The sequence below is a fragment of the Bos javanicus genome, chromosome 1 (assembly GCF_032452875.1).
Source record: "Bos javanicus breed banteng chromosome 1, ARS-OSU_banteng_1.0, whole genome shotgun sequence".
NCBI classification, from domain to species: domain Eukaryota; kingdom Metazoa; phylum Chordata; class Mammalia; order Artiodactyla; family Bovidae; genus Bos; species Bos javanicus.
In genome coordinates this window covers 68126308-68153656 of record NC_083868.1, presented here as the reverse complement: position 1 = coordinate 68153656, position 27349 = coordinate 68126308, and the positions used below count along the sequence as shown (strand labels likewise).

The 27349-nt window shown below is 39.2% G+C and overlaps 1 protein-coding gene across 1 annotated transcript in view; it reads left to right on the top strand.

Moving 5' to 3' along the window:
- HACD2 (3-hydroxyacyl-CoA dehydratase 2) overlaps window positions 1-27349 on the top strand; it is an 89378-nt gene that overhangs the window by 44981 nt on the left and 17048 nt on the right. The window contains exon 4 of the mRNA XM_061408003.1: window positions 13042-13130. Within this exon, the coding sequence (XP_061263987.1) occupies window positions 13042-13130 (89 nt within the window). The remainder of the gene's footprint in view (window positions 1-13041; window positions 13131-27349) is intronic.

Genomic DNA, 27349 nt, shown 5'->3' with positions numbered 1-27349 from the left:
ACAAAACTTAGTAAGTTTAAAAATAGAGATACTAATAAGTCTTTTTTTTTTTTTTTTAAGAAAAACTTATTATGTAGCTTCGCTAGGGAAAAATATATGAACTATCCCCATTTCAAAGCTACAATTAACAGTTTGATCTAAAACACCTGCAGTGACCACTAAACCTAATCAGATGGTAATTTACTATAAAAATACTGACTATAATACAGATGTTTGAGTAAGTTTCCATGACTTACACTGACTTTTTGTGTCCTCTTTGAGAATGGCTTCTAATACTTCTATGTTTTCATCTTTTTTCAAAATGTGTCACCGTTTTGTGTTATCCTCAGAATGGTTGGAAATATGTCATTTTTTTTTCACGTTTATATTTTGCTCTCATTCAGAGATTAGACTTCCAGTAACTTTGTTAAAAAATAGAGACCCCCAAAGTAAAGAAAGTGAAATCACTCAGTCATGTTCGACTCTTTGTGACCCTATGGACTGTAGCCCACCAGGCTCCTCCATCCATGGAATTTTCTAGGCAAGAGTACTGGAGTGGGTTGCCATTTCCTTCTCCAGGGGATCTTCCCGACCCAGGGATCAAACCCAGGTCTCCCACATTGCAGGCAGACGCTTTATCGTCTGAGCCACCAGGGAATTCCACAAATGGATATTTGATAAAGCATGCAGGAGCTCATTTCCTTTAGAGGTCTCTAAGACTTCTAAGGCTTCTCTTACAGCCAGCTTATTGTTACTTTTTACATGTAAGAGCCTCGATTAAGTGGAGATTCTTAATTAGTGGCAGAAACTCTGACCACTGGCCATCTGAAACAGAGGAAACAGTAAAGGCATGTAAAGACATCCAGTAAACTTGAAATCACTACTATAGTCAAAGCCATTTAACATGTAAGTACATGGCTCAAAAAACTGGGCATGTTGGTTCCAATTTTTTCATGTACACTGAATTATACATGGATTGTTTTCTCTCATTACATCTGTCATAAAGGAGCTCTAAGCCAAGTTTGGGTTCTGCCCCAAGCAAGCGCACAAGCCTTCTCCATATCTGTTTAGGTATTAATGTCTCCCACGGTTTCAAGTTATTTTTCCTACCCCTATCTTCTGTAGGCTCAACTTCCTACCTTATATCTTTGTTATATATCATAGTGCTTTTCCAGCTTTTCACAAGTTTGCCTAATACCTGTAAGAAGTGTAATTCCACTGTAAGAGGTTTGAGAGTAAAGACCAAATAACTTGCCATAAATATCGAACACTTTTGAAGTTCCCTTCTTTATGTTTTAATGTAAAAATGGATTTCCCCTCAGAATTTCAGGGAAAAATTAATGAATCATGAAAATACATTATATGTATATCCTGTGACGTTGTCTCCTAAAGTAGAATTGGTTATGCAGAAGTAAAATTTCAATGAAAAATACCTTAAATTGTCCATATAATACAATATAACTTACTATTGATTCTCAGTGAGTCCAGCACAGGCACTTTTTCCTCCAGTGTTGAAAGTGTTTACTCTTCCACATATAGCAGTTGGCTTGCATTTGGGGCCTCGTTGTTCAGTCGCTAGGTCTGTCCAACTTTTTGCCACCCCCATGGACTGCAGCACGCCAGGTTTCCCTGTCCTTCACTATCTCCGGGAGTTTGCTCAAACACATGTCCATCAAGTCAATGATGCCATCCAACCATCTCATCCTCTGTTGCCCTCTTCTCCTCCTGCCCCCAGTCTGTCCCAGCTTCAGAGTCTTTTCCAATGAGTTGGTTCTTTGCATCAGGTGGCCGAAGTATTAGAGCTTCAGCATCAACCCTTCCAGTGAATATTCAGTGTTGATTTCCTTTAGGATTGACTGGTTTGATGTCCTTGCTGTCCAAGCGACTCTCGAGGGTCTTCTCTAGCACCACAATTTGAAAGCATCAATTTTTCAGTGCTCAGGGCCTCATTGGATGACTATTACATTATCTTTGACTGTAAAATCACAATCAGCATGGCCAGGAGACCTGAGACCACCACTCACTCTGTTCACACTGTGAAATCCTGGGTAGAGTTGCCTGCTGCTGCTGCTAAGTTGCTTCAGTCATGTCCGACTCTGTGTGACCCCATCGACGGCAGCCCACCAGGCTCCCCCGTCCTGGGATTCTCCAGGCAAGAACACTGGAGTGGGTTGCCATTTCCTTCTCTAACGCATGAAAGTGAAAAGTGAAAGTGAAGTCGCTCAGTCGTGTCCGACTCTTAGCGACCCCATGGACTGCAGCCTCCCAGGCTCCTCCATCCATGGGATTTTCCAGGCAAGAGTACTGGAGTGCGTTGCCATTGCCTTCTCCGCAGAGTTGCCTACATGAAGTTATTTTTCTATCTTACTTACTTTGGGTTGAGTTCATACTTGATTGCTTGTGGGATGTTGCTGGACTGGACCCTGATGCACATCTTTCACATATACATGCCCCAGTTTGAGAAGCACCTCTGTATTTAAAATTTTGTCATGTAAAGGGAAAAGATTTCTTTCTAACTACATAGTCCTTCCCAATGCTAGACACATGAAGTATTCTTGTACCTGATTTTATATTCATTTCTGTTTTGTGAAAAAAATAAGCATTTAGTAACATTATCCTTTTAACACAAAATGTAATGCCATCGTATAGTTCAGTACATCTTTTTGAATGCCAGCCTCAAATCTAGAGCTTATCTTAAGAATACCATAATTTTGCTATTGATTTCAGTGTAAGACACAAATTTCTTTTGTCAGAGGCTCAATAAAGTAAGTGTGCTTATGTTAAGTATATTGAAAATTGCTTTCTGGGGGGTCAGGTGCTGCAACTCCAAGAGGAATGGTCAGTTTTCTATATCCCAGGAAAAAAGGAAAGAAAACTGCCTCTCTGTCAGTCCTTTAAAAAACAAAAACAAAAAAAGCCAGACATCTTCCTTGAATTTCATACTCCCACCCTTCTCTTCATTTTGGTCAGAAATATTTTCTGTTTCCCTAAGATTAGCTTGTACTCTAAGAGAAAATATTTAAGAAAATTTCTGTTTAAGATTGGAATTAGTTCAATTTCAGAATTATCTTTTGCTGATGCCAAATGTTTAGTCTCTTGTTAAGAATGATGATTTTATTAGTTTAAAATTTTTAACTCTTATTTTTTATAAGGAGTTTAAGTAATATGTAAAAGTACATAAAGTTTAAAAATGATTCTAGATTCTACCAATAGTGCTAATCCTGACTAATATTGGATAAGCATCATTCAGGAAGCATTCTCTTTACATATATGTTCATACAAAGAAAGAAGAAGTTAATGAATAGAAGAATCAAGTTGTACAGCTCATGCTATACATGCTATTTTTCAGTAAAATTACTGGGTTTGTAAAAAGTAAATACATTGTAAAACCTTTAACCATGAGAAAAACATTATTTATCAAAAGGTCCCTTAAAGTTTAATAAAAAGATTATGAAAAATTTAGATTAAACTTACATTTAGCTATATTTTAGGCAATATTTAATTCTGTTAAGAGAATTAGTATTGTTATTTGTTCTTCCATCAGTTCTTCCCTGACTCCCATTTTAAAATTGTTACTAATTTAATATTAGGACTTCCCTCTAGCTCAAACAGTAAAGAATCTGCCTGTAATGCAGGAGACCCAGGTTTGATCCCTGGGTGGGGAAGATCCTCTGGAGAAGGGAATGGCAATCCACGCCAGTATTCTTACCTGGAGAATCCCATGGAAGAGGAGCCTAGCAGGCTACAGTCCATGGGGTCACACAGAGTCGGACATGACAGAAGCGACGTAGCACAGCACAGCACACTCTGTTCTATGACCGTAATTACCATAGTTGTTTAGTTTTAGTGTTGTATGTGAATGGATTCATTGCCTACAGTGGACCCCTTTAGCATGACTTTTCTACTCCTGAGTTCTTTATCTTGATTTATGTCTAGTTTGTCTGAATTTCTGACACTGTGTGTTTCTCAGGGTCAGTCACATAGGCATTATGTGACAAATTCTTAAATATTTAGTGGTGTCTACCTTTTGCCAGTGACATCTTGGCTGGGTATCATATTCTTGAACATACTTTCTTTTCCTCAGACCTTTGTATTAGTAGTGTTGCTTCATCGTTTATTGACATTGAATGTTGCTGTGGAGAAATTTGAAGCCAGGCTTATTTTCTTGCCACTTTGTAGATAACTTGTTTTTTTTTTTTTTTCTCCTTGGATCCCAGAAGTATTATTTTTGTAATCAAGAAAGTTCTCGGTTTTACTTTTTCACTGTTCTTTCTGTACAAATGTAATTCTTTCGTTTCTTGAACTATACCCTTAAATACGTTTTCTGTTCTATTGTTGGTTTCTCTACTTTGAGAATAGCAATTATCCTTGTGTTGGATTGTCTCTATCTTCTGTAATTATCATCTTCCTTCCAATTGCTTACATCTTTGACTTTTCTCCTAAATTCAATGCTTGGTTTATTTTTTTAATTTAATTTTTTGGCTTAAATTAGCACCTGTTTATTAGCTCTTAGGTCAGAAGTTCGGTGGGCTCAGGTGTGTTTTTGGCTTGGAAGTGGAAGTGTTAGTCATTCAGTCATGTCCAGCGTTTTGTGACCCCCATGGACTCACCTGCTAGGCTCCTCTGTCCATGGGATTCTCCAGGCAAGAATACTGGAGTAGGTTGCCATTTCCTTCTCCAGGGAATCTTCCCAACCTGGGGATCAAACCTGGGTCTCCTGCATTGCAGGCAGATTCTTTATCATCCTAACCACTAGAGTGTTTTCTGCTTAGTACTTCACAAAGCCAAAATCAAGGTATCAGCTGGGCTGGATTCTTATCTAGAGACTCTAGGGGGAAATCTGCTTCTAAGCTTATTGGCAGATTTCAGTTCCTTGTGGTTACAATGCTAAGATCCAATTTCCTTTCTAGTTATTGTCCTTAGGTTGCTCCTGGCAATTGGATGATGCTCTCCCGTCTTTGCACATGGCCTCTCCATCTTCATAGCCAGCAGTGGTGCCTCAGATCCTTCCTGTGCTTCAGATCTGTCTGACCTCCTTCTGCCAACAATGCATGCTTTATTTTACTTGCATTGTGTTCATGTGATTGCTGTGCCTTTTGTCTTGTGAGCAGCTCTGTCCAGCCATTTTCTTTGCTCTGATACAAACGTTACTGACTCCGCCCTGACCGCATTTCCACAATGTTTAAGATTCAGTTGTTTTTCCCTCTGAGCTACAGTTCAAGGATGGAGGTTTTCCTGATTTATGTATTTTTCTACACACTGAGGATATGGGAGTAGGGCTTAGAGAGTATATGGATATTAAAACATCAAGCCTTAATAATTAAAACTGTATGCATGTATTGATATAGAAAGATATTCAGGATATTTTTTTTCTTATTTGTTCATTGGAGTATAATTGCTTTACAGTGTTTTGTTGGTTTCTGCTGTACCACATCATGAGTAAGCCATGTGTTTACATATATTCCCTCGTCTTGAGCCTACTTCCACCCTACCCCATCCTACCCATCTAGGTCATCACAGAGCACCTAGCTTAGCTCCGTGTGCTATACAGCAGCTTCCCACTAGCTGTATTTTACACGTGATAGTGTATATGTGTAAAGACTGCCATCGTGGAAACAATTGGAAGAGTGTGTATAAATGTATCTTTACACATTGACTCACGTATTTGCTGTTGATTGCCTAAACTGTATCTCTGGAGTGATAGACAAAGCATTAACTGGTTGCCTGTAGGAAAGGCACCTGAGTGGTGGTAGGATGGATTTGGGAGGGAAGCTTTTCTCCGTGTGTCTTTTTACACTTTAAAAGTTTTGAACAAGGTGAACGAATTACTTATTTAAAGACACATGAGCTCTTTCTTCTGAGACTTAATTACTCCATCCTGGAGTTCTTCAACCCTGTAGAAATTTGGCAAAACTAATACAATTATGTAAAGTTTAAAAATAAAATAAAATTAAAAAAAAAAAAAAAGGGAAAGTATATCCTGTCCCCATAGGGAACTTTGCACTAGTCTTCCAACTCTGTGGGGGATCTGAAAGGCTTAGCATCAATGAGTGGCTCCCAGTTAGTCATTTCCCCGTCACTTTCCAGCCTCCATGTCTGTCACACTCCAGTCAGAAATTTGTGTTTCTCTCCAAATCTAGGCCTGTTAGTGGAGATTCTTGCAATTTTTTTGATTCACCAGTATCACTTTTGGGGGTTGAGGACAGAGTAGGAGGTATGCAATAATCCCTTCTTTCTTGGCTAGCATTTTTTAAAATGTGTGACATAATGTTTTACCCGATTCCTTTCTGGTTACTGCTAGCCATTTTTGTTGTTGTTATTTAATGTTCATTATTTTTAGTTCAGTGGATTTGGAATTTGGGTAGGGAGATTCTGATTTCAGTTTCCACATTTAATTTAATTGCTGGCACCAACTTTGTGACTCCTGTCTTTCTTTGGTAGTGGGCTCCATCTGAACACTACCCTGCTCTGCTCCTGGCCTGTGTTGCCTTTCCTGTACTTTGCTTTCATCCTGGTCTTGGTCATGTGTAGCTAGTCTCCAGTCCCACTAACCTGGCCCATGTGAGGGATGCATCAGGCAGGAAGGATTTCTCAGTGCTACTCAGCTTCGCAGGGATCAGGTGGTTGGAGCATCCTCGTAGCACCCTGGTTCAGGAGAAATGAGAAACTGATGGCCAGCTCCCCTTTATACAGCTTTTGCTTAACACATCCACACATAAGTGCCTGCGTTTCTTTTACCTGCCAGTGTTTTGCTTCAAAAGTTCATCACCCTTTCAACATAAATTCTCATAATTATTTCTCAATTTATAACCTTGCTTTGCCAAAGATTTGCAGTGCTGACAGAGATATCTTTCTGAAACTGAGAAGCAGTCATGCCATTTTCCTGTTTACAAATGTTTTACTAGCCCCACATCAACTTCAGGGAAAATGTGCTAAAAATAAAAGCTATTCCAAAGCAAATCAGTTATAGCCTGAGAGTGTAAGTTCATGGGAGCAGGGACTTTTCCTTTCCTGTTGTACCCCCAGCATGAAGAACAGTACAGAGTAGGTACTCCAAAAATATTTGTTGAATTAAGTGATAGGTTCCTCTCAATACTTCTGTCCAATAGATAAATCTCATGGACCAAAGAACCTGGCTAACTATAGTCCATGGGATCGCAAAAAGAGACACAACTTAGCTACTAAACCACCCAACAACAATATATACCTAGTAATCATTTTGAATGAATTTTGATCTAGTAATAGCTTACTGATCAGGTTGTAGAATCTCTCTTTGTCATTTGGAAACAGCCAGTTGAAGCAGTCATCCACAGCAAAAGTGTGCAGTTTGGGTAGTTTTAATATGCTATGTTAACGAGCACTGTGTTCAAATAAAGGGTAATGGTATAACAGATGTGATCACAGTGGGACTGACTGTTACAAGTCGAGAAAAGATCTGCTGTCATGAGGGTCAGAAGTGCTGTATACTGGGTGACTGGTTGAGGTAGGTTCTGTGCTGTAGAAACTAAGTAAAGTGAGAGTTGGTATAGATGGCATCACTTGGAAGAATTTCAGGTGCCTAAATAACAAGATTCTCTGGAACAGGCATATAGGAGCACCTGCAGGCAAAGCTAAAAACATCTGTACATCTGTGTCAAATTAGAAAGCATTGATCGGCTTTTTATTTCCTAACTTACTCAAATTTAAATTTACTGCTGAGGCAGTGCTAAAGCAGGCACGCTTCCATGCTGCTGGTAGGAGTATATATTGATACAACCTTTTTGGAAAGCAATTTGGTGGTATATTTCAAGAGCTCTAAAGGCATTCATGCCATTTGACCTAGTAGTTACACTTCTGGGAAGTGTCCCAAGGAAATAATCCTTTTTTTTTAAAAAAAGGGTCTAAGCCTCAAAAAAATTTTAAGTGTTATTTTTAATACTTAATTACTTCATTTATAGTATCAAGAAATTGGAACAATATATATGTCTCACAGAAGGAGAAGAGATAAACAAATACATTCCACTCAAAGGGATATTATGACTCAAGTTAAAATATTTTTAGTATGTTGTAAGATAGAAAATTTCTTAAAATGTTAAATGAGAAAAGCAAGCAACAAGAGTATAAACAATAGAAGTTGAACTGTATTTAAAAACAGAAGAAAAGACTGGTGGGAAATTTACCAAAAAAGTAAATCTTTATTTTTGGTCACCCAAACTTACTTGTTAAGGAAAGCAGTCAAATAATTCTTGTTTAGTGCTTTTGAAAAGGAAACATATAAATATCCATGTTTCCTAGGAAAGGGAGCTTTGTAGTAGAGAAGGGATAATTAGTAAAGCTGTATATAGTTGAACGATGATACTCATCTCCAGATCTCCCAAACCCCTCTGTTTAAAATCACACTTCCAAAGCAATTTTGCAAAAAATGCACCCCTAGATGAGGGTCTCTCAAATCCTAGTCATTCAGTTATTATAAAGGCTGTGCATCTATTACAAGTGAATAAATTGACATTTTGGTTTGTTAGCTAGTCTCCTATGAATTTGATTAATGAGTTGGTTTTTCCCAAGAGACTAATTCTTGCTCTTAAGTGACATAAAATCAGATTTTTGAACTTGGAAGTCTGAGGTCCAGATCCTGGATTTTTTTGATCCCCAACCAAATATAGCAGCAGCCCTAGAGTACTGCTCAAACCATTAGCTGTCTAGCCTGTTGTTTCAGTGATAAAAGAAGAGCAGAAATTAAAGGAAAAAAATACTAATTTTTACATGATGAGCTGGTCCATGAGTTAAAAAAAAAAAAAGAAGCTAGAAAGAGTGGTGGTCTTTCCTTAAGTGACAAGTACTTGATAACTCATTTAGGAAAACCTTTGATTGTCAATCTTTTTTAGTTTTTCTTATTGGAATTGTGATCTGGCTAAGTATATTCACTTAATGTTTGACTTACTAATTAGCTTCTTTAGCAGTATTACATATTACACCATCAGGCTCTATACTTCATTTGTGCATTTGTTTAAATAAAAGGTTTATTCACATACCATTCGCTTCATTCATTTAGAGTGTACAGTTTTAGAACATAATCAATTTTAGAACATTTTCATTACCCCAAAACAAAACTGTGTACCTACTGACAATTACTTTCCATTTTCTTCCTAACCTCCTAGGCCCAGGTCACTACTAATCTCCTTTCTGTCTGTATAATTTTGCCTACTCTGGGTATTTCATCTTAATTGAATTATATAATACATGCTCTTTTGTAACTGGCTTCTTCACTCAGCATCATGTTTTAAGGTTCATTAATATTGTAGCATGTATCATTACTTCATTTCTTTTTTCTATTACTATTTTATTTCTAATGTCCCATTGTATGCTATGCCACATTTTATTTAGCCCTTCATCTGTTGATGGACATTTTTAATATTTCTACTTTGGGGCTAATATAAATACCACTATAAACATTGGTCGGAGAAGGCAATGGCACCCCACTCCAGTACTCTTGCCTGGAAAATCCCATGGATGGAGGAGCCTGGTGGGCTGCAGTCCATGGGGTTGCGAAGAGTCGGACACGACTGAGCGTCTTCACTTTCACTTTTCACTTTCATGCATTGGAGAAGGAAATGGCAACCCACTCCAGTGTTCTTGCCTGGAGAATCCCAGAGTCAGGGGAGCCTGGTGGGCTACCATCAGTGGGGTCGCACAGAGTCGGACATGACTGAAGCGACTTAGCAGCAGCAGCATAAACATTGGTATAAAAGTTTTTGTATGGGTATATATATATAGATGCTTTTGAACTGTGGTGTTGGAGAAGACTCTTGAGAGTCCCTTGGACTGCAAGGAGATCCAACCAGTCCATTCTAAAGGACATCAGTCCTGGGTGTTCATTGGAAGGACTGATGATAAAGCTGAGACTCCAATACTTTGGCCACCTTATGTGAAGAGTTGACTCATTGGAGAAGACTCTGATCCTGGGAGGGATTGGGGGCAGGAGGAGAAGAGGATGACAGAGAATGAGATGGCTGGATGGATGGCATCACCGACTCGATGGACGTGAGTCTGAGTGAACTCCAGGAGTTGGTGATGGACAGGGAGGCCTGGCATGCTGCGATTCATGGGGTCACAAAGAGTTGGACATGACTGAGTGACTGAACTGAACTGATACATGTTTTCATTTCTCTTGGGTATATATATTCTAAGAGTGAAATTTCTGGGTCATAGGATAATTCTGTATTTAACATTTTGAGCATTTTGAGGCAGACTGTTTTCCAGAGTGGCCGCACTATTTCCTAATCCCGTCAGCAATGTATGAGGGTTCCAGCTTCACATCCTCACCAATACTTGTTATTATGTTGTTGTTGTTCAGTTGCCTAAGTCATGTCTGACTCTTTGTGAGCCCATGGATTATAGCACACCAGGCTCCTCTATCCTCCAGAATCCCACGGAGTTTGCTCAAATTTGTGTCCATTGAGTCAGTGATGCTATGTAACCATCTTATCCTCTGCTGCCCCCATCTCCTTTTGCCTTCAGTCTTTCCCAGCACCAGGGTCTTTTCCAGCATCAGGGTCTTTTCCAGTGAGTCTGCTCTTCAAATCAGATGGCCTAAGTATTGGAGTTTCAGCTTTTACAACAGTCCTTCCAATGACTATTCAGGGTTGATTTCCTTTAAGATTGACTGGTTTAATTTTGTTATTATATGTCTTTGTAATGGTGGCCCTCCTAGTGGATGGACTTCCCTGGTGGCTCAGATGGTAAAGCGTCTGTCTACAACGCAGGAGACCCGGGGTTCGATCCCTAGGTTGGGAAGATCCCCTGGAGAAGGAAATGGCAATCCACTCCAGTACTATTGCCTGGAAAATCCCATGGACAGAGGAGCCTGGTAGGCTACAGTCCATGGGGTCGCAAAGAGTCAGACAGGACTGAGCAACTTTACTTTCACTTTCACTTTCCTAGTGGATGTGAAGTGTATCTATCTCATTATGACTTTAATTTTCATTTCTCTAATGATGTTGAGCACCTCTTCATGTGCTTATTGACCATTTGCATATTTTCTTTGGAAAAATGTCTACTCAAATCCTTTGCTCACTTTTAAATTGGGTTTTCTTTTATTATTGAATTATAAGAGCTCTTTATATATTTTACATATAAGCTCCAGATTATACATATATATTTGTAGATACTTTCTCCTGTGGGTTTTCTTTTCACTGTCTTAATGTCCTTTGAGACACATACGTTTTTAGTTTTGATAAAGCCCAATTTTATTTCTTGTGCTTTTGTTTTCATATCTGATAAACCATGGCCTAATCCAGAATCACAGAAATTTACATCTGTGTTTTCTTCAAAGAGTTATTTTGCCTCTTACATTTAGATCTTTGATCCATCTGGAGTGATTTTTTATATTTGGTCTAAGAAAGTGTCCCAGCTCCATTCTTTACCATGTGGATATTCAGTTATCCCAGAACCATTGGTTGAAAAGACAAATATTTTTCCACTGATTTGTCTTGGCACTCTTGTTGAAAAATCAAGTGAATATGAATGTGAGGGTTTACTTCCAGACTCTCAGTTCTATTCCATATATTTATATGTCCATATGTTTATATTTTTATATTCATTCTGTTTCCCTGGAGAAGGAAATGGCACTCCATTATTCCCCACTCCAGTATTCTTGCCTGGGAAATCCCATGGACAGAGGAGCCTGGCAGACTGTAGTCCATGGGGGTCACAAAGAGTTGGACGCAACTGAATGGCTAACACTTTGATTTTCATTCATTCTATAAAGGTTTATTGAGCATCTTTATATGCCAAGCATTGTGCTTGACATGTCCATTTTACTTGCTTTTGAAAACCAAACCGTACCTCTTCAAAGCCCACATCTTTAAAACTCATTCTAATAGGATGTAGCATCTCTTTTTCTTAATGAGATATAAAATAATTTCTTTCGTAGCCAAACCTATAGAGGTAATTTTAGCTTCATATGATTGCACATATGTCTTTTGGCAAGTTGTAGTTTGTCCAGCTATATAAATGCCCAGAAGTCTGAGTGATTTTAGAGGGCTTGGAAGAATGAAAATTGATCAGGGATAGTCCATTGAATGTATTGAAGATAAGGTTAGTTTTAAAGTGGATGAAGAATTTACTGCCTGTGATAAGGGGTTCCTGGCAAGTGTGGAGTTGCCCACATGCAACTTGACAGGTCTGGGAAGTTGGTAAGTCTAGTTACTAATAGCAGTATGACCAGAGAGAAATGGTGGAGGGGTTATTGGACTGGATACCCATATTCTGCTTCCAGATTTTATTTTTGTAGCAGTTCCTTGCCAATGTGAAGTTACAGAGAGAAGAGAATATTTTTAGATAATGAATTATTACTCGGTTTAAAATGAATTAAAGGAGGGAAGATTTTTATATAATGGTGGTGGCTGGTCTCTAGATACAGACTGGTTGTAGGAATTGAAGGGAGAAGCCAAAGAAATGTAAACTTAGCAGAACTTGATAATTATCAAAAATAACTAAACATGATTCTAGCGTTATAACTTGAGGACATTGGAAAGATAATTGTACCAGTGCTTACCCTAATGAATAAGGTGAGAAAAAATGGTGTATAAACTTTGAGTTTGTCTGCTTGTTGGCAAAATATAAAAAATGCCAACCTGACTGTTAGTGTATCATATCCAGTCTGAAAGCCAGGAGCTTTCAACATTCTGTTGACACAAACTATTGATTTTCCTTTCCATAGTTGCCTATTAATTTCTGAAACCCATATTGTAAAATGAGCTTTCAATGTCTAATTTTAAGCATTAAGCAGTAGTTTTATTTTCTCTGCCTGTAAAAGTATTAAAAAATACTGTACTTTGTCAGTGACTTTGAAAGACCTAGGAAAGTTACCTAGATTCCATGATTTGCAATTACCATTAACAATATTATTGTTTTGAGGGAGGAAAAAGTTTTAATATTGACTACACTGAAAAACATAGTCTATATAGCAATGTAGACGCTCATGATGGCTTTAAACATTAAAATGTGGATGTTTTAGGAAATCTATTACATTTTGAAACTCACTACAATACATTTATTTACCCATCCTAAATTTTCTTTCAGGAATTGTTCCGTCTTCTGTTGTCCTGACTTCTTTCCAGGTGATGTCAAGAGTTTTTCTAATATGGGCAGTAACACATAGTGTCAAAGAGGTAAGCATTTAAATAGACAAAAATAAAACAATGTCAGCATTAACAAGCTTCAGTCAACTTTTCTTTCTCACACGTGTATTATTGCTAAAGATGGAACTCCACAGCGTATCAATATAGCCCAAATAAAATTCACTTGTACTATAGGAATTTGGTTACTTGTGGGAAACATACCCCAAATATACAGAATTGAAAAAAGGAGACTGATTACACTAAGTCCTGAAGTCTCAGTTCCCTCTGAGATTTGGCTGGTGTGGCTATGGTCTGCACCTCAGTTATATTTTTCTGGTTCCTTGTTTGAATTCAGCACCATAAACTCTGGACAGCTCCATCTTTGTAGTGGGACTGTTGGGGAAGTGAGGGACATAAATTCATTCCCAGTCCAATCTTTGTCGGACCAGGGTAAAGTAACAAATTTGTTCCTACCCAGTCCACTTGCATTAATGGACTTCCCAAGTGTGCTGAGTCCAATGGTTCAGGGAGATGAGTGCTCTTCTGAGGGTCTGAGGCAGATGCCCAGCCAGGCCAGCTTCTTATAAGAACTGGAGGGAGGAAACCATCATTACCATGGCTATAAATCCACAGCTCTCTTTCATTGTCTGGTATTGGAGAAGGGAATTGTTTTCCAGTATGTTTTTTGCTTTTTAAAAGTCCATTATTGTTAATGTCACCATGAGGCAGAGTACTGGTACCCACCAAGAAGATTCAGATTTCAGTTTTCCAGTCCCAGTAACTTACCACCAGCATTATGGGGTACTTTAGCCTCATGGAATGCACTTATCTATTAGCATTATCCTGGTGTTTTCTTTGTCTTCTATTACTCTGAAATCCCTGTCAAAACACTTGGTTTTTCAGGATTTATTTAGACAGTTTCATTTGTTTTTTAACTAGTGATTGTTTTTAACTTTTTATTAGCATGTGGTTTATACATTAAAAAAATGCACATAGTTAAGTTTTTAATGAAAATTGACTAAGCTAAGGGTGTTGTTCTTGTTACAGATCCACAGAATTTTTCTTTTAAGCTCATTTACTCCTTGAAGATGTCTGTTTACACTTTCTGTGTAGGAAGGATGTAAAACAATCTGATACTTTTACATGATCTCTTTTTAGAGTGGCCACATTTCTTTAAAAAAAGAAAAAGTCAAAAACAGGCAAGTAAATCCTAACGTGACATATTGCCCCTTGTCATTCTTAGTTGTTTCTGGAGTAAGGAAAAGTTACTCTTCATTGGCTTCAACATCCTTTCTATAAATCATAATAACCTGTATTTCTTCCTTCTTTCCTTTCCATTTAACCAGCAACTCATAGTTTTAACTTCCCAATAGTCTTAAGTGACCTAAACTTTCTTCCTAATAGTAACTCATTTATATTCTTAAACAAGTAATTATGTACTTCTAATAATTAAATGTTAGTTACATGAAGATAGAGTGTTATCAACTGTGGAGTGTAGTTACATGAAGATAGAGTGTTATCAACTGTGGAGCGTTTATAATCAGCCAAGAGAGTCAGATACTAGGTGTTCAGGAGCTAATGCTCCAGCTGATGGATTATTCATGGCCTCTGCTTCTCCTCTCTTCTGCTTCAGTAACCACTCCTGCTTATTTGCACTTCTGGCAAAGAGTATAGACAAGTAAATCAAAAATGCTTACAATTCAAGTTAAGCAATTGTTACCATATTGCTGTTACCAACATTTCCTAGAATTTTCTGGGCAGAGCAATAAGACAGCTTGGCTTAAAAAGCTATTAAATGTCTCTGTGGATTACGGTATGCAGACCTGGCCATTGCCCTTAGTAATCACCCACCTGACAGATGCACAGACTTGCCATTTAACAGATGGTTTCACATGTAGTGTCAACACAGTAATTTCAGTTATATGCTTGTTATGTTTGCATATTCAAAATTGTTTCTCTGCAGCCAATGTTACCCAATTCTACTATCATTAACATATCATTTTCTTAGGAATGTAGTAAATCTTACTGTCTTTCTGTCACCTCTTCTGTTTTCTTTTCATGTATACCCTATTGATTGACTTATTCCTTGCTCATGTAAATAGGATTCATTGTTTCTACTGCTCCATGATCACACTTCTTGTCTTTTCTTTGAAAAGAACCCATTCACTGTTTTGTTTATGGAAGTAGATTCCCTCTTGACCCACTCCCAGTTGCTGATAGGTAGCTTGAAGACCTGTTAGTGTGGCATTTCAGAGGCCAGTTTGCTGTCCGTCACCTGCTCCTTACCCCCCTTCTCTTAGCAAAGGCTATTTTTTCTGCTGTCAAGTTTCATGTTAGCTATAATTTAGTTTGTCCTATACAACATTATACATGGCTTCCCTGTTAAATGTCCATTCTTCTCTTTACTGAAACATATTTTAAATATCATTATTTTCCTTATATTCAGCTTTATTTTTAATGGTGAGAACCACACAACTAATAACTAAATTCCCAATAACTAATGCATAGGGAAATTGATTCCAGAAATAACTGCTTAATAAAATATATCTCACTTTATCATATTAATGTTCAAATTCTTTTTACAGTACGTTGCTTTCATCCTCAGTTTCTTTTCTTACATCACATGTCCTCTAAAGTGGACACGCATGCCTTGTTCTCATAGCATTACATTTGGGTTTGGACTCTTGCCCCACCCTCTTTGGCCTGCCTGGATTTTTCTACATTCGTTCCTCTTGTTTTCTGTAATTGTACATGATGTACTAAGGTATAGCCTATATACATTTTAGGACTAGATACTACGTTTTTCATATTTGAGGTAGATTTTCTTTTAAGAGGCCCTATAGAACATGCATTCTTACCTGTCATTTTTATTCTCTGCTGCTGAGAACAGCAGAGAATAGAACAGCAGAGAACTAGTCACATAAATGTTGCCAGGTATATCAGAGAACTAAAAGAGGATCAGATGGTTTTCTTCTCTGACGTATAAGGATCCACCATCACTAGCAGAACTTCTTGATGAGCAGGATATTAAAGATAAAATGTCTCTATGCTCAAAAGCTTTTTCTTGACCTAACATAGCAAATAACCTCCCCACTTCTTTCCTTTTAAAGGGACTCTTTATATAAGCAAAGTTAAGCTTCTGATAACAAGTTCAGGGTGAGATATAGGGAATGTGGGATACAGGAGGAATCAGAAATTCTAGTTAACCTGTTTTCTTTGCAGTTTTTCCACCTGACCCCCAGAAATGAACTGGCTTCTGCGTTAGCCAGGATGGCAACTGCTACTGCCACATCCGGCTTCTGTGGGCATTTATTCCCCTCACCTTCTGTTTGGGTCAGTGTCTTTGTCTCTTCATTGACCTGAAACAGAATTGATGTTTTTCAGAGTGAACTGCAGTAGGAAATGCCACCTTATGTCCCTTACTATGATCTCCCACCCCCCACCCCTATCCCCCATCAAAAACAGAAGTCCATAGCGCACATATTCTTCCTTCTCTAAAAGTAGCTAAGCCAAGCCCCAGATTCCTGGACACACAAGTAGGCCACTGTCCCTTTTCTTGGCCAACCCTCTTTGAAGAAGCCCCCACATATCCTCTCCTGAGTTCTCAGTGTGAGATTGCTGTTTTCTTGAGCAGAAGTCCCAGGTTACCACTGTGAGCAGCAGTTAAATAAGAAGTTGTTGGGCTCTCACTGTGACTTAGCCTAAGTGCAGCGAACACCTTCAACACCTTACTAGGTGGGGTAACTTGTGTAAAATAGAGCTTTGCCCTGGATTGCTGAGCCGTCTCTCCTTTCTTCCTTACCCTTTGCCATCATTAGAGAAAAGGATGTTTTCTCACATTCCTCTGGAATGTCCTGTGAGTTCTCCTGATTTCACCAGTCAGCTGATTCCCACTTCTCTCTGGCATGCCACTGGACTTTGTGACACTCAAGTTGCCATCATTGTTAACTTCTCATCAAGCTGCCTGCAAAAAGTCTGTCATGCATGTTTAAGAAAGTAATGTCCAGTTCTCTATCATTATGCTGGTTTTGCTGTTTGTTGCATTACACTTTACAGAGGGCTTTATTAAAATATAATTATTCACTCTTGACAGTTGTCTCTTGGGGTAGGTTGTAGATTCCACTTAAAGCTTGGAAGCTAGAGCGGCAAACGACTGTCTGTCAAATGGGGACTTTGTGACACTCAAGTTGCCATCATTGTTAACTTCTCATCAAGCTGCCTGCAAAAAGTCTGTCATGCATGTTTAAGAAAGTAATGTCCAGTTCTCTATCTTTATGCTGGTTTTGCTGTTTGTTGCATTACACTTTACAGAGGGCTTTATTAAAATATAATTATTCACTCTTGACAGTTGTCTCTTGGGGTAGGTTGTAGATTCCACTTAAAGCTTGGAAGCTAGAGCGGCAAACGACTGTCTGTCAAATGGCAGAGTTGAAAGTAAACTTCTGAATTCAAAGTCTTCCTCCTGCATTAAAGCTTGCTCTCACCAGTTAGAAATGTGATGCAAACACATTCTTACTTGTGTATGCTAATCATACTCTATCCCATGTAGAGTTGAAAACACCCATTTCAGTTACCCATTCCAGTATTCTTGGGCTTCTCTGGTGGCTCAGACAGTGAAGAATCCGCCTGCAGTGCGGGAGATCTGGGTTGGGAGGATCCCCTGGAGGAGAGTATGGCCACCCACTCCAGTTGCTTGCCTGGAGAATCCCCATGGACAGAGGAGCCTGGCGGGCTGCAGTCCATGGGGTCGCAAAGAGTCAGACACAACTGAGGGACTAAGCACATCACATCTCGGATGCAGAAGCACCTTTCCTCTTCAGCAGTTCTGTCATACCACATGCATATTGAAATACTGTTCTCTAGTCAGATGGTTTATACATGAAATGTACAAATAATCGCAGGCCCTGGGTGCTTGTCTGCAACACTTTGCCAGTGTGCTTCTCTGCTTCTTTAGTGCTCATTTTAGGGCTTCTGATATATCCCTCCAGTTAATTGACCTTTCTTCTTGAAAGTTCCAAGACTATTTTTCATACTGGCATATGGACTATTTGGAACAGAATTCCCCGGAAAGCTTCTTAGAAATGCACCTTCCAGGTCCCACCCCATATTTGATACAGAATTTTGAGGAGTGGAGACAGAGAACCATCACTGTTATTAAGCTCCTTGAATAATTTGATGAGATCTAAGATTTGAGAAATGCTCTTAGATACTGTATTGTGCTGTAATTTTCATTCAGCTTTCCTTTTTCTTCATTTTACTTTCTATCTCTGCTTAGTTTCCTGTAGGCATAACCAAGTCTCCCCATCTCTGTCCCTAGTTCAAGAGCCGTAGTCTTGTTCTTAGAGAATGAACGCCTGGAGTTCCCTTACCCAGCTAAGCGGGGGCACTGGAGCTTCTCGTGTAGTCTTCAAAATCCACTGTCCGTGGAACTGCAGCTCAGGTACATATAAGAGGAAGCTTGAGGGCCACCTTGCAGGCAGAGGCAGATTTGAAAGCATGGCAGGAAGAAAGTTAAAGTGTCATTTGTTTTGGGGGTGGGTTGCAGGGAAGGGCTGTATCGTGGGCATGTGCTCCTTGTTGCCTGGCAGTGCCACCAGGTAGGTCATTTATGACAACTTCTACCCAGGGAAATACTGCATCTCTTCTTGGGTTTTCTCAAGAAATATTGTTGTAGCCACATGTTCCAGGAGACAAACTCACTCAGAAGAACAATGCAGATAGTGGAGTGCAGTTTATTACACCAGCGGGCCCATGGCAGAGTCTCCTCTTCACCAAGGACCCCGACCAGTTTTTGTGAAAACCTTATAAACCCTAAGTGTACGTGCCCAAACCCACCTCCCCAAATTCCCTGAAACTAGTCTGAACAAAGGAAAAGAAAGATACAGTCAAAGTTAACCCATGATTCATATGCCTTAGGCCTAGGTAGTTAACAGTGGACAATTATCAATAGGCCTGTGGTCATACCCCAATAAGCATAGAAGAATTTATGATTCTATTTGGTTACACAGATAATTAGGGTATTCTTTTAGGCAATGGAGAGTCTAGGTATGAGCCCTGGGTTCTTCCATCTGGGGGCCTGGTTTTCCAGTTGGTATGTCATTTTCATAGATACTGGGCATATAGCTCAAAGTCCACAGTCCAGCCTAAGATGGAGTCCTGCTTTCAAGACGGAGCCTGTTCTATCTGTTTCCTCCTTCAATATCACCTTCCTTGGATAGTTTTTTATTTTCTAGGTAAGTCAAACACTGTATTCTAGAACATGGAGGCTGAGCAGCCATATCTTATATGAGGGTTGGTGAGGGTGGACTTCGGCAGACACTTACCTTGTGGCTTAGGACAAAGTACTTCACCTTTCCGAGCCTTGTTTTTGTCATCTGTGACAGAGTAATACTAGTATCTGCCCTGCTCATGTCACAGAGTTTTTATGAAGATTAAGTGACAGGACTATATGAAAACAAGGCATCAGTGTTTAGAAATATCAGGGTCTCTGGCTTGCAGTTTTTTTACTGAGCAGCTTCTGAAACCCTAACGTATAAAGTAGTTTCACTTCAGAAGGAATGCTGCTTCTTTCAGAGATGAAGCACAGTTTTCCTTGTCTTCCTCTTGTCCTCTTCTTTTTCACTCTGTGGAAGCTAAAAGACCAGGTACAGTGATATCCTGTACTATGCTTCTGTTGCTGTTGTGTTGTGTTGTAGGTTTCTTCCTCTGCTGGGTACTCCGGCGGGGTTCGCAGCGCGCTCTTGCTCTTTGCCACCTCCTGGGGTTGCCTCCCTTGTCAGCACATTTCCTGTCGCTGCACATGCTCCTCAGTGTCCCCAGTGGCCATCCATGAACTCGGCCTTTCAGTGGGGGAGGCAGGGCACCTTCTCATCCCCATCGTTCAGATGGGAAGCTGAGAGGCTGTGTCTCTAGGGCACGTTGTGCCATGCCACTGTCGTCTTCTCAGGGACCTTTTTCCAGTGATGTTTCAGCTCTGCCAACAAAAGACATTGGGATACATTCAGTATCTTTTGGCCCCCTGAGTGCTGAGTGTCTAAAGTTCTCCACCCTACTCTATCTATTCCCTTACTTTCTATTTTAAATATTTCTGTAGGTGGATTTGCATCACCTTCACTTTTAAAATTAGCACTTCTCCTAAAGGTAGAAAAACTTCATCATTTGATAGCTAATCAGACGCTGTCAGACTTTAGACAACTCCAAGACAGATGTAGCAGTAATTTAATGCCACTTCTGCATCTGTTAATAATGGACACATAAAGAAAATGTTACTTTTCTCCTTGCTAGATGGTTCACTCTAACATTGTGTATATTTAGCTTAGGTGATTTGAGCAAAATCAGGTTGTCTATTTTTCTCTGAGTGTTTTTCTGTCCCTTTCCAACATTTTCTTGAACTGTGTATAAAAATTTTATTTCAAAATATTGAAAAATATTTAGATCCTTTTGGGTTCTGTGTCAGTTCACTTCTGACATCTCATGTTGCACCTTTCTCCCATTGCCTTGGTTCTTTTGTAGCCCTTGGAAAACTCCAGTGGAACTCCTTTGTTCAAAGTGTATTATACTTTTTTCTTTGATGATTAAGTCAGTTTTGTTTAAAATAAAACATCTTAAACCATGCAAGCCAGAATTACCACTACACCCTACAAGAACATAGCCCCATTTTTCAATTAAGAATTGAATGGGTTCCAGGCTCAACAAAATCAGGAAATCAGTTTCATTTGTGTTTAATGTTAATCTTTTTCTCTTCTGGCCACTCCTCTTCACCCTTCTCCGTTGGTGACCCTGCCCTACAAACACCCTTACACTTGAAGTTTCTCAGGACTTTCTTTTGCTCTCTTACCCCAAGGGCTGTCTCTGACATCCTTCGTTCCCGTTTCTCAGTTCTGGCATGAGGGGGAGCAGTTACATCAGACAAATTCCCTGCAAGACTGCATAGTTATCCTCATTTGGGAGGGTGTCACGCAGGGCAGGAAGGGCTAGGGCCTGACCTGTCAGCTCAAAGGAAAGTGTCCCACTGTCAGGAGGTTCTTCTGGGACCCAAAGCCAGACCTGCCTGCCTGCCTAGTCCAGACTGCCCAGCACGTGCCCGAGCCCTTCAGGCTGAGCAGTGTTGGCCTCTTCCTTTCCTTCTGCTCCAGAACTTCCAGATTTTTTGTGTCCCCAAGATTCAGTTAGTCTTTTAAAATATTATGCTAATACCCTTCTATCCCCATTTGACTCATGTTCTGGATGTGTCAGTGGTGTCTCCTACTTTCCTCCTATTTTTGATAATGAAGTTTTTAACAAAGAAACTTGTTGGTGGAATTCATCCTCTTCGGGCATAAGATGTTTTCAAACTATTGGGTAGTATGTTAACATATGTAATTGCTGCCACTTACAAACAGTAGGAAGCCTATTTAGAGCCAAATCTGGATAGGTGAAGTCCTGAGATTCACAAAGATGTTTGACTCTTGGCACGGGAAACTCTCATGGAAAAGAAATAAGAGTGGAAAAAGAAAAAAAAAGTGTTACCTTTGTTTCCCAAAGAAACAACTGAGATGATATTTACACTGAGATTTCCCATGAGAGCCTCAGTGGTTTCACCTTGGTTGTCTGTTCAGCTTAAGTTGAAGAATGGCTCAGGGAAGTAAGCCTGTTGTTTGAGCTCTGCTGTCAACTTGCACTGTCAGTGGAGAGTTACCAATAAGTCAATTCTGACACGAAAACCAGTTTTCATCCATGATTTGAGAGTAAAGTGAATTCAGATGTTTATTTCAAGCCAAAAAGGGTAATTTTTTGCTTCTGTATAGTGATAGAAGCATGTTGGTTACAAACATTTTTCTTTTGAATATTTCTTCTATCCTGGGACTGTCCATAGGAATTTTTAGCAATGAAAAAAATGTTCTGTGCCTATGCTGTTCAACATAGTAGCTCCTAGTTGTATGTGTGCACATATTGAACCCTTGAAATAACCCTGAGTGACTAAGGAACTGAATTTAATGTAATTTAATTTCAAACAGCCACGTGTAACTGGAGCTTACTGCATGGGACAGTGTAGCTGTAGTTGTTCAGGGTAATATTATTGGGTTGGCCAGAAAGTTCATTCGAAGTTTTCTGTAACATCTTATGGAAAATCTCAAACTTTTTGGCCAACACAATATTTACCATTTTCTTTATTTCAGTCAATTAGGTTTTCATATATTTTATCTCATGTACAAGATTGTATGATTTAAAAGAAAAAAAACAAGTAGCCACAGGAAATTTATATGACATACTTGGTATGCTGTGTTCTTTAAATCCAGGAATTCTTTTAGTACTCTAAATTAAACTCTTTTTTCTTTTTTTTTTTTTTTTTACTGTTGTTCAAGGCTAGATTAAACTCTTATAAAAATCCTGATTGCAGGTGTGGGAAACTGTGTGGTATTCTCATCTGTTGCAAAGATAGCAGTTCATTAACTGGTGAGGTAGGAGGTCATACAGACTCCACCTTGCAGAGACCTGGAGTTGGGCCTTTGCAGTGGAGTCACCATGATACCATGTCCCATGTCTGGCTTTGCTGAAAACCATTTCACAGACCTTGCCTCTCCTATTTGACTTCAAGGATACCTTAGAAATATAGTCAACATTATTATCCCTATGAGCTCAAAGATTCTCACCTCACACTGTAAAAGATGATTGGCATGCATCGTGAGCATTGGTAAAATATATCAGCAGAGTCAAGGAAAGTTAAAAATTATTAGCAATAAACGGCTTTTAAATAGGTGTGCTCCACGGTACAATAAGTGGAATTTTTAAAGCATTGATTAATATTCATTTGAAAACTTTTAATATGTAGGAGGAGGAACTGTCTCATAAATTATCTGCTCCTTTGCCAAAGTGGTCCTTTGTATACTGTTGCTTTTTTAATATAACTATATTTTCAGCATGAATGTGAAATACCAGATCATTTAAAAATACATAAATTGACAAGAATACCAGTGCATTCAGTCTCTTGGCAGTTGACGTGCACAGTGAATGCAGCAGGTAACTGGTCTCGGTGGGAACCTTGAAGACAACAGGGGAACCTGAAGAAATCCCCATTCCCCTGCTCCCATGAAGTATCTATGAAGTATATTTCTATGGCTTCCAGGAGGAGGACTCAATAACCTTTTTTACCTACCCATGTCAAGAAGCCCTGTATAGTCAGGAAGCTCTCATTAAAAGCTGTGATGCATTACAGATAAAATTAAGCATATTACTAAGTCGTCTGCATTTTCCAGAGAATGGAGCCCTTTCAAGTCTGAAGTGAAACCCTGGTGCACTTCGGGAATTTGTAAGACGTGACTTGATAGCCACATGTGGATGTGTGTGGAAGCATGCTGAGGATATGCCTGCATTTGAAAGGGAGGGAGGAGACTAATTATTAGGCTTGATGCATTAAAGACTTGTAACTTATCTTTTCTTTACATTGCCGCCATAAACATTTGTTTTTAACAGGATGAGTTTTGGTATCTTCTCCCCTTTACTGTATTTTGCTCTGGCAAAAATATTACCACAATAGCTGAAAACCTGACAACTATGCCTCTCTTTTGCCTTTTGCATTGGTGCTGTCTTGTTAAGCCAAGTTTAAGGAATCTTTCTTTGAGGTCAGTGTTTCAAAGCAGTACATGTTGAGAGCCTCAAGTGTAAACACTAATCAAATTAACCAAGTTTTTAATATACTAAATACTTTTTTTGATTTTGGAGTTTTTCAAATAGTCATGTTACATTTATGTAGCACCTTGCCATCAGTAGCAGAGCTTATCAACTGGTATCAGATGTCTGTCCCCCAGGTGGGTGTTAAAAGAAATTTCAAGAAGAATAGGATGACTAGAACATCTACATCATCTCAGAACAAAGGTGGTGCTCACCTCAGCTAGTAATTGGCAAATTGATCTAGTCTTATGCAGTCACTTTTTTTTTTTTTTTTAAGAAAAAAGCATAAATACAGATTTTTTTAATGTGAAATCTCTCAACTTAAAAAACTGGCTCAAATATTTTTTTTTTTTTTTTTTATGGCTCAAATATTTTTTAAAGCACTGTACAAACTCAAACAAAACATTTGTGATCCAGGATTATGGGCATTGTTTTAATATTTATGTTCCAAGAGATGATATCAAAGCCTTTGTTTTTATTTTCTGTCTTACATTTTTGCAATTATTAAACCATCATAGAACAAAAGAACCATGACATTTCACAGTGTATATTGCTCATTTCATGTTCTTTTGACCACATCAGTTACACTTCTGACAGTGATCCATCTTGTCCCCTCTAGAGTGTTGAGTAGGCACACTGGGATGATGCATTTAGAGGTCTGGGGGCAGACTGTGGGGTGACTGCACCAGCTCTCCCCATGAGACCACAGTAACCTTCTGCTGGGCATATTGATCTCAGGCTCTCTTGGCAATAAAGGACTGTTGCTTCATAGAATACTTAGGCTGTATTGGATATATATGGTCAAGGTGGAACTAATTAATGACTGTTTTCTGATGCAGTCCTTATACTTGAGTTTGGTTGAAGGTAATAATAGTTGCATGAAAACTGTTAATAACATGCTCTTTGGAGCTGAGAGAATCAAACTGAATTTAGGAAGAACATTGGGAAAGGCTAGCAGCTGGTGAGATCCTTAGACATCCCAGATTTGGTACAGGCTAATGCTTTAACACTTAACAGAAAACACAATGACAAAATATTATTTTGGTAATGAAGCCTAAGAGGCAGCCACCAGCCTGTACTGGATCCCAGCAGTGACTAGCATAGATAGTAGAAACTTAATAAATGTTTGTTGAATTGAATTTTTCTTTCATGGAATAAAAATAATAACTGCTATGTATGAATGGCTAGCACTTTACTCAGAGAAGGCGATGGCACCCCACTCCAGTACTTTTGCCTGGAAAATCTCATGGGCGGAGGAGCCTGGTAGGCTTCAGTCCATGGGGTCGCTAAGAGTCGGACACGACTGAGCGACTTCACTTTCACTTTTCACTTTCATGCATTGGAGAAGGAAATGGCAACCCACTCCAGTGGTCTTGCCTGGAGAATCCCAGGGGCCGGTGGAGCCTGATGGGCTGCTGTCTCGGGTCGCACAGAGTCGGACACGACTGAAGTGACTTAGCAGCAGCAGCAGCAGCACTTTACTGAGTCCTTGATAGGTTTTTCTAACCTCATGTGAACCCATGCAAGGGCAAATATGTTACCTCAGTTTCCATATGAGGATGTTGAAGCTGGGAAAGGATAAGGACATGCAGCCTGGAAGCCTGGAGGTCTGTTTGGTTCCAGAGTTGCAGTGATTGAAGAAGAGGCTAGTTGTAGGAAATTGCCATTCTTTCTTCATATTTCCCGGGAAATGGGCTGAGCAGATAGTAGCATCAAAGTTGGACTAATGGGAACATTTTAGCTTTCAGACCTGCATGTCTGATTTTGTCATAAATGCAGAAATGACTGTGCGTTGCCTATTTACTGCATGCTTATACATTTTTCTCATTGCATGTTCAGAAAAGTTAATTTCATGACCAAGACTTGTTTTGGTAAGCCAAAACATTTAACTAGGCCATCATCCATATTAAAGAGTAGTTCTTAGTTATTGTGTTGTAATGGAAATAATTTTTAATCAGTCCCCCTTGTCATTGTTGGTTAAGAAAAATCTATATAGTTGCATATTTTTCTCTCCTTTAAAAGGGAAGTATATTAATATAACTCACATTTTCCATATAAAAGGAGTATTATTTTCTGGTTTGTTTACTGTGTATCCTATCATAAGTTTTTATTTTATTTTTTAATTGAAGGATAATTGCTTTACAGAATTTTGTGGTTTTCTGTCATACATCAGCAAGAATGAGCTATAGGTACACTCTTGTTCCCTCCCTTCCGATTCTCCCTCCCCATCCCACCCTTCCAGATTGTCGTAGAGCTCCTGTTTGAGTTCCGAGTCATACAGCAAATTCCCACCGGCTATCTATTTTACATATAGTATTGTAAATTTCCATGTTACTCTCTCCATACATCTCACCCTCTGCCTCATCCCTTCCCCCTAAACATTAAATCATGGATACTTTACATATGCAGTTGCCATGTGAAAAGCCCAACACTTATCCAGACATTTTTTTTTTTTAACCACCACACGTCAGTATTTATTACATTTCAATTTCTTATCAAGGAGGACATTCCTTTTAAGTAGATAACTAAATGAGTTACATTTTTGTTCCAAAAAAATAAAGTTATGGAAAGGACCAGGATTGTCGTCAGAACCGTCCTGTGCCCCAACCCAAACCTTCTGCTGACGTCACTCTCAAGGCAGTAGCCCTGTGACCTCACTCTCCCAGGTGCCCAGCCCTCCTCACCCAAGGCTATTCCAGCCAAGGCAGAGAACGTGCAGGCCAGGCTGCAGACAGGTCAGCTAAATACTTATTCAATGCCTTGTCTGCTCTGGTATCGTGCTCAGCACTAGGATGCATGGAAAAGAGAAATCACAGGTGCTGCCTTCACAGGGCTTGCTCAGGAGCAGAGTCAAGCAGTGCCTTAGAGTAGGGTAACTGACAAGGCAGGAAAGACAGGCTGCTGGCACCACGTGTCACACTCCAGCTGCCCAGCTGAGGGGTACACCAGCCTGGTCCAGCTCCTAAGGAGCTGTTCTAGTCTCCCAGGCCCACTTGTTCCTCCTCATTGGGTGGTCCTGGAGGTACAATGTGTTAATATGTATAAAGCATTTAGAACAGTGCCTGGCACTTAGTAGGTGCTCAGTAAATGTTAGTTACATATTAGCTATAATGTAACCTTGTCTTTTCCCAAACTTTCAGTGACAATTTTTATATAACTGTACTGAATTCTTCTCTGTGTCCTGAAGCAGAGATATAATTGACTTTTAAAACAGATATAATTGACTGTTCACATAGGAATGAATTCTTTATACTTATTAAAATAGTTTCACAGTTAGCTGGTGAAGATTTATACATAATTACTTTTACCATACTTAAGGGATAATTAGCCCTGCTAATGGGAGTTATCATTCTCTTAATCATCATTATTATCCTAATCTAAGGCATTTATTGAAAATCTCATTTTGCCTTTTAAGTAAGCTAACCCCTTCTTCAAAGGGAGTTTTTGGACCTGCCCTTGGGGTACTTAAAGTATAAGACAGCAGTAATTCGGATGCCAGTTCAGCCTCAGCATTAAATCTATTGTTCTGTCTCAAGTGTGCTTTTATTGACAGTTTTTGTTATAAATGTTTTTACATATTCTTTTATGGTTATGTAGCCCGCCTCTTCCAGCAGATTCAG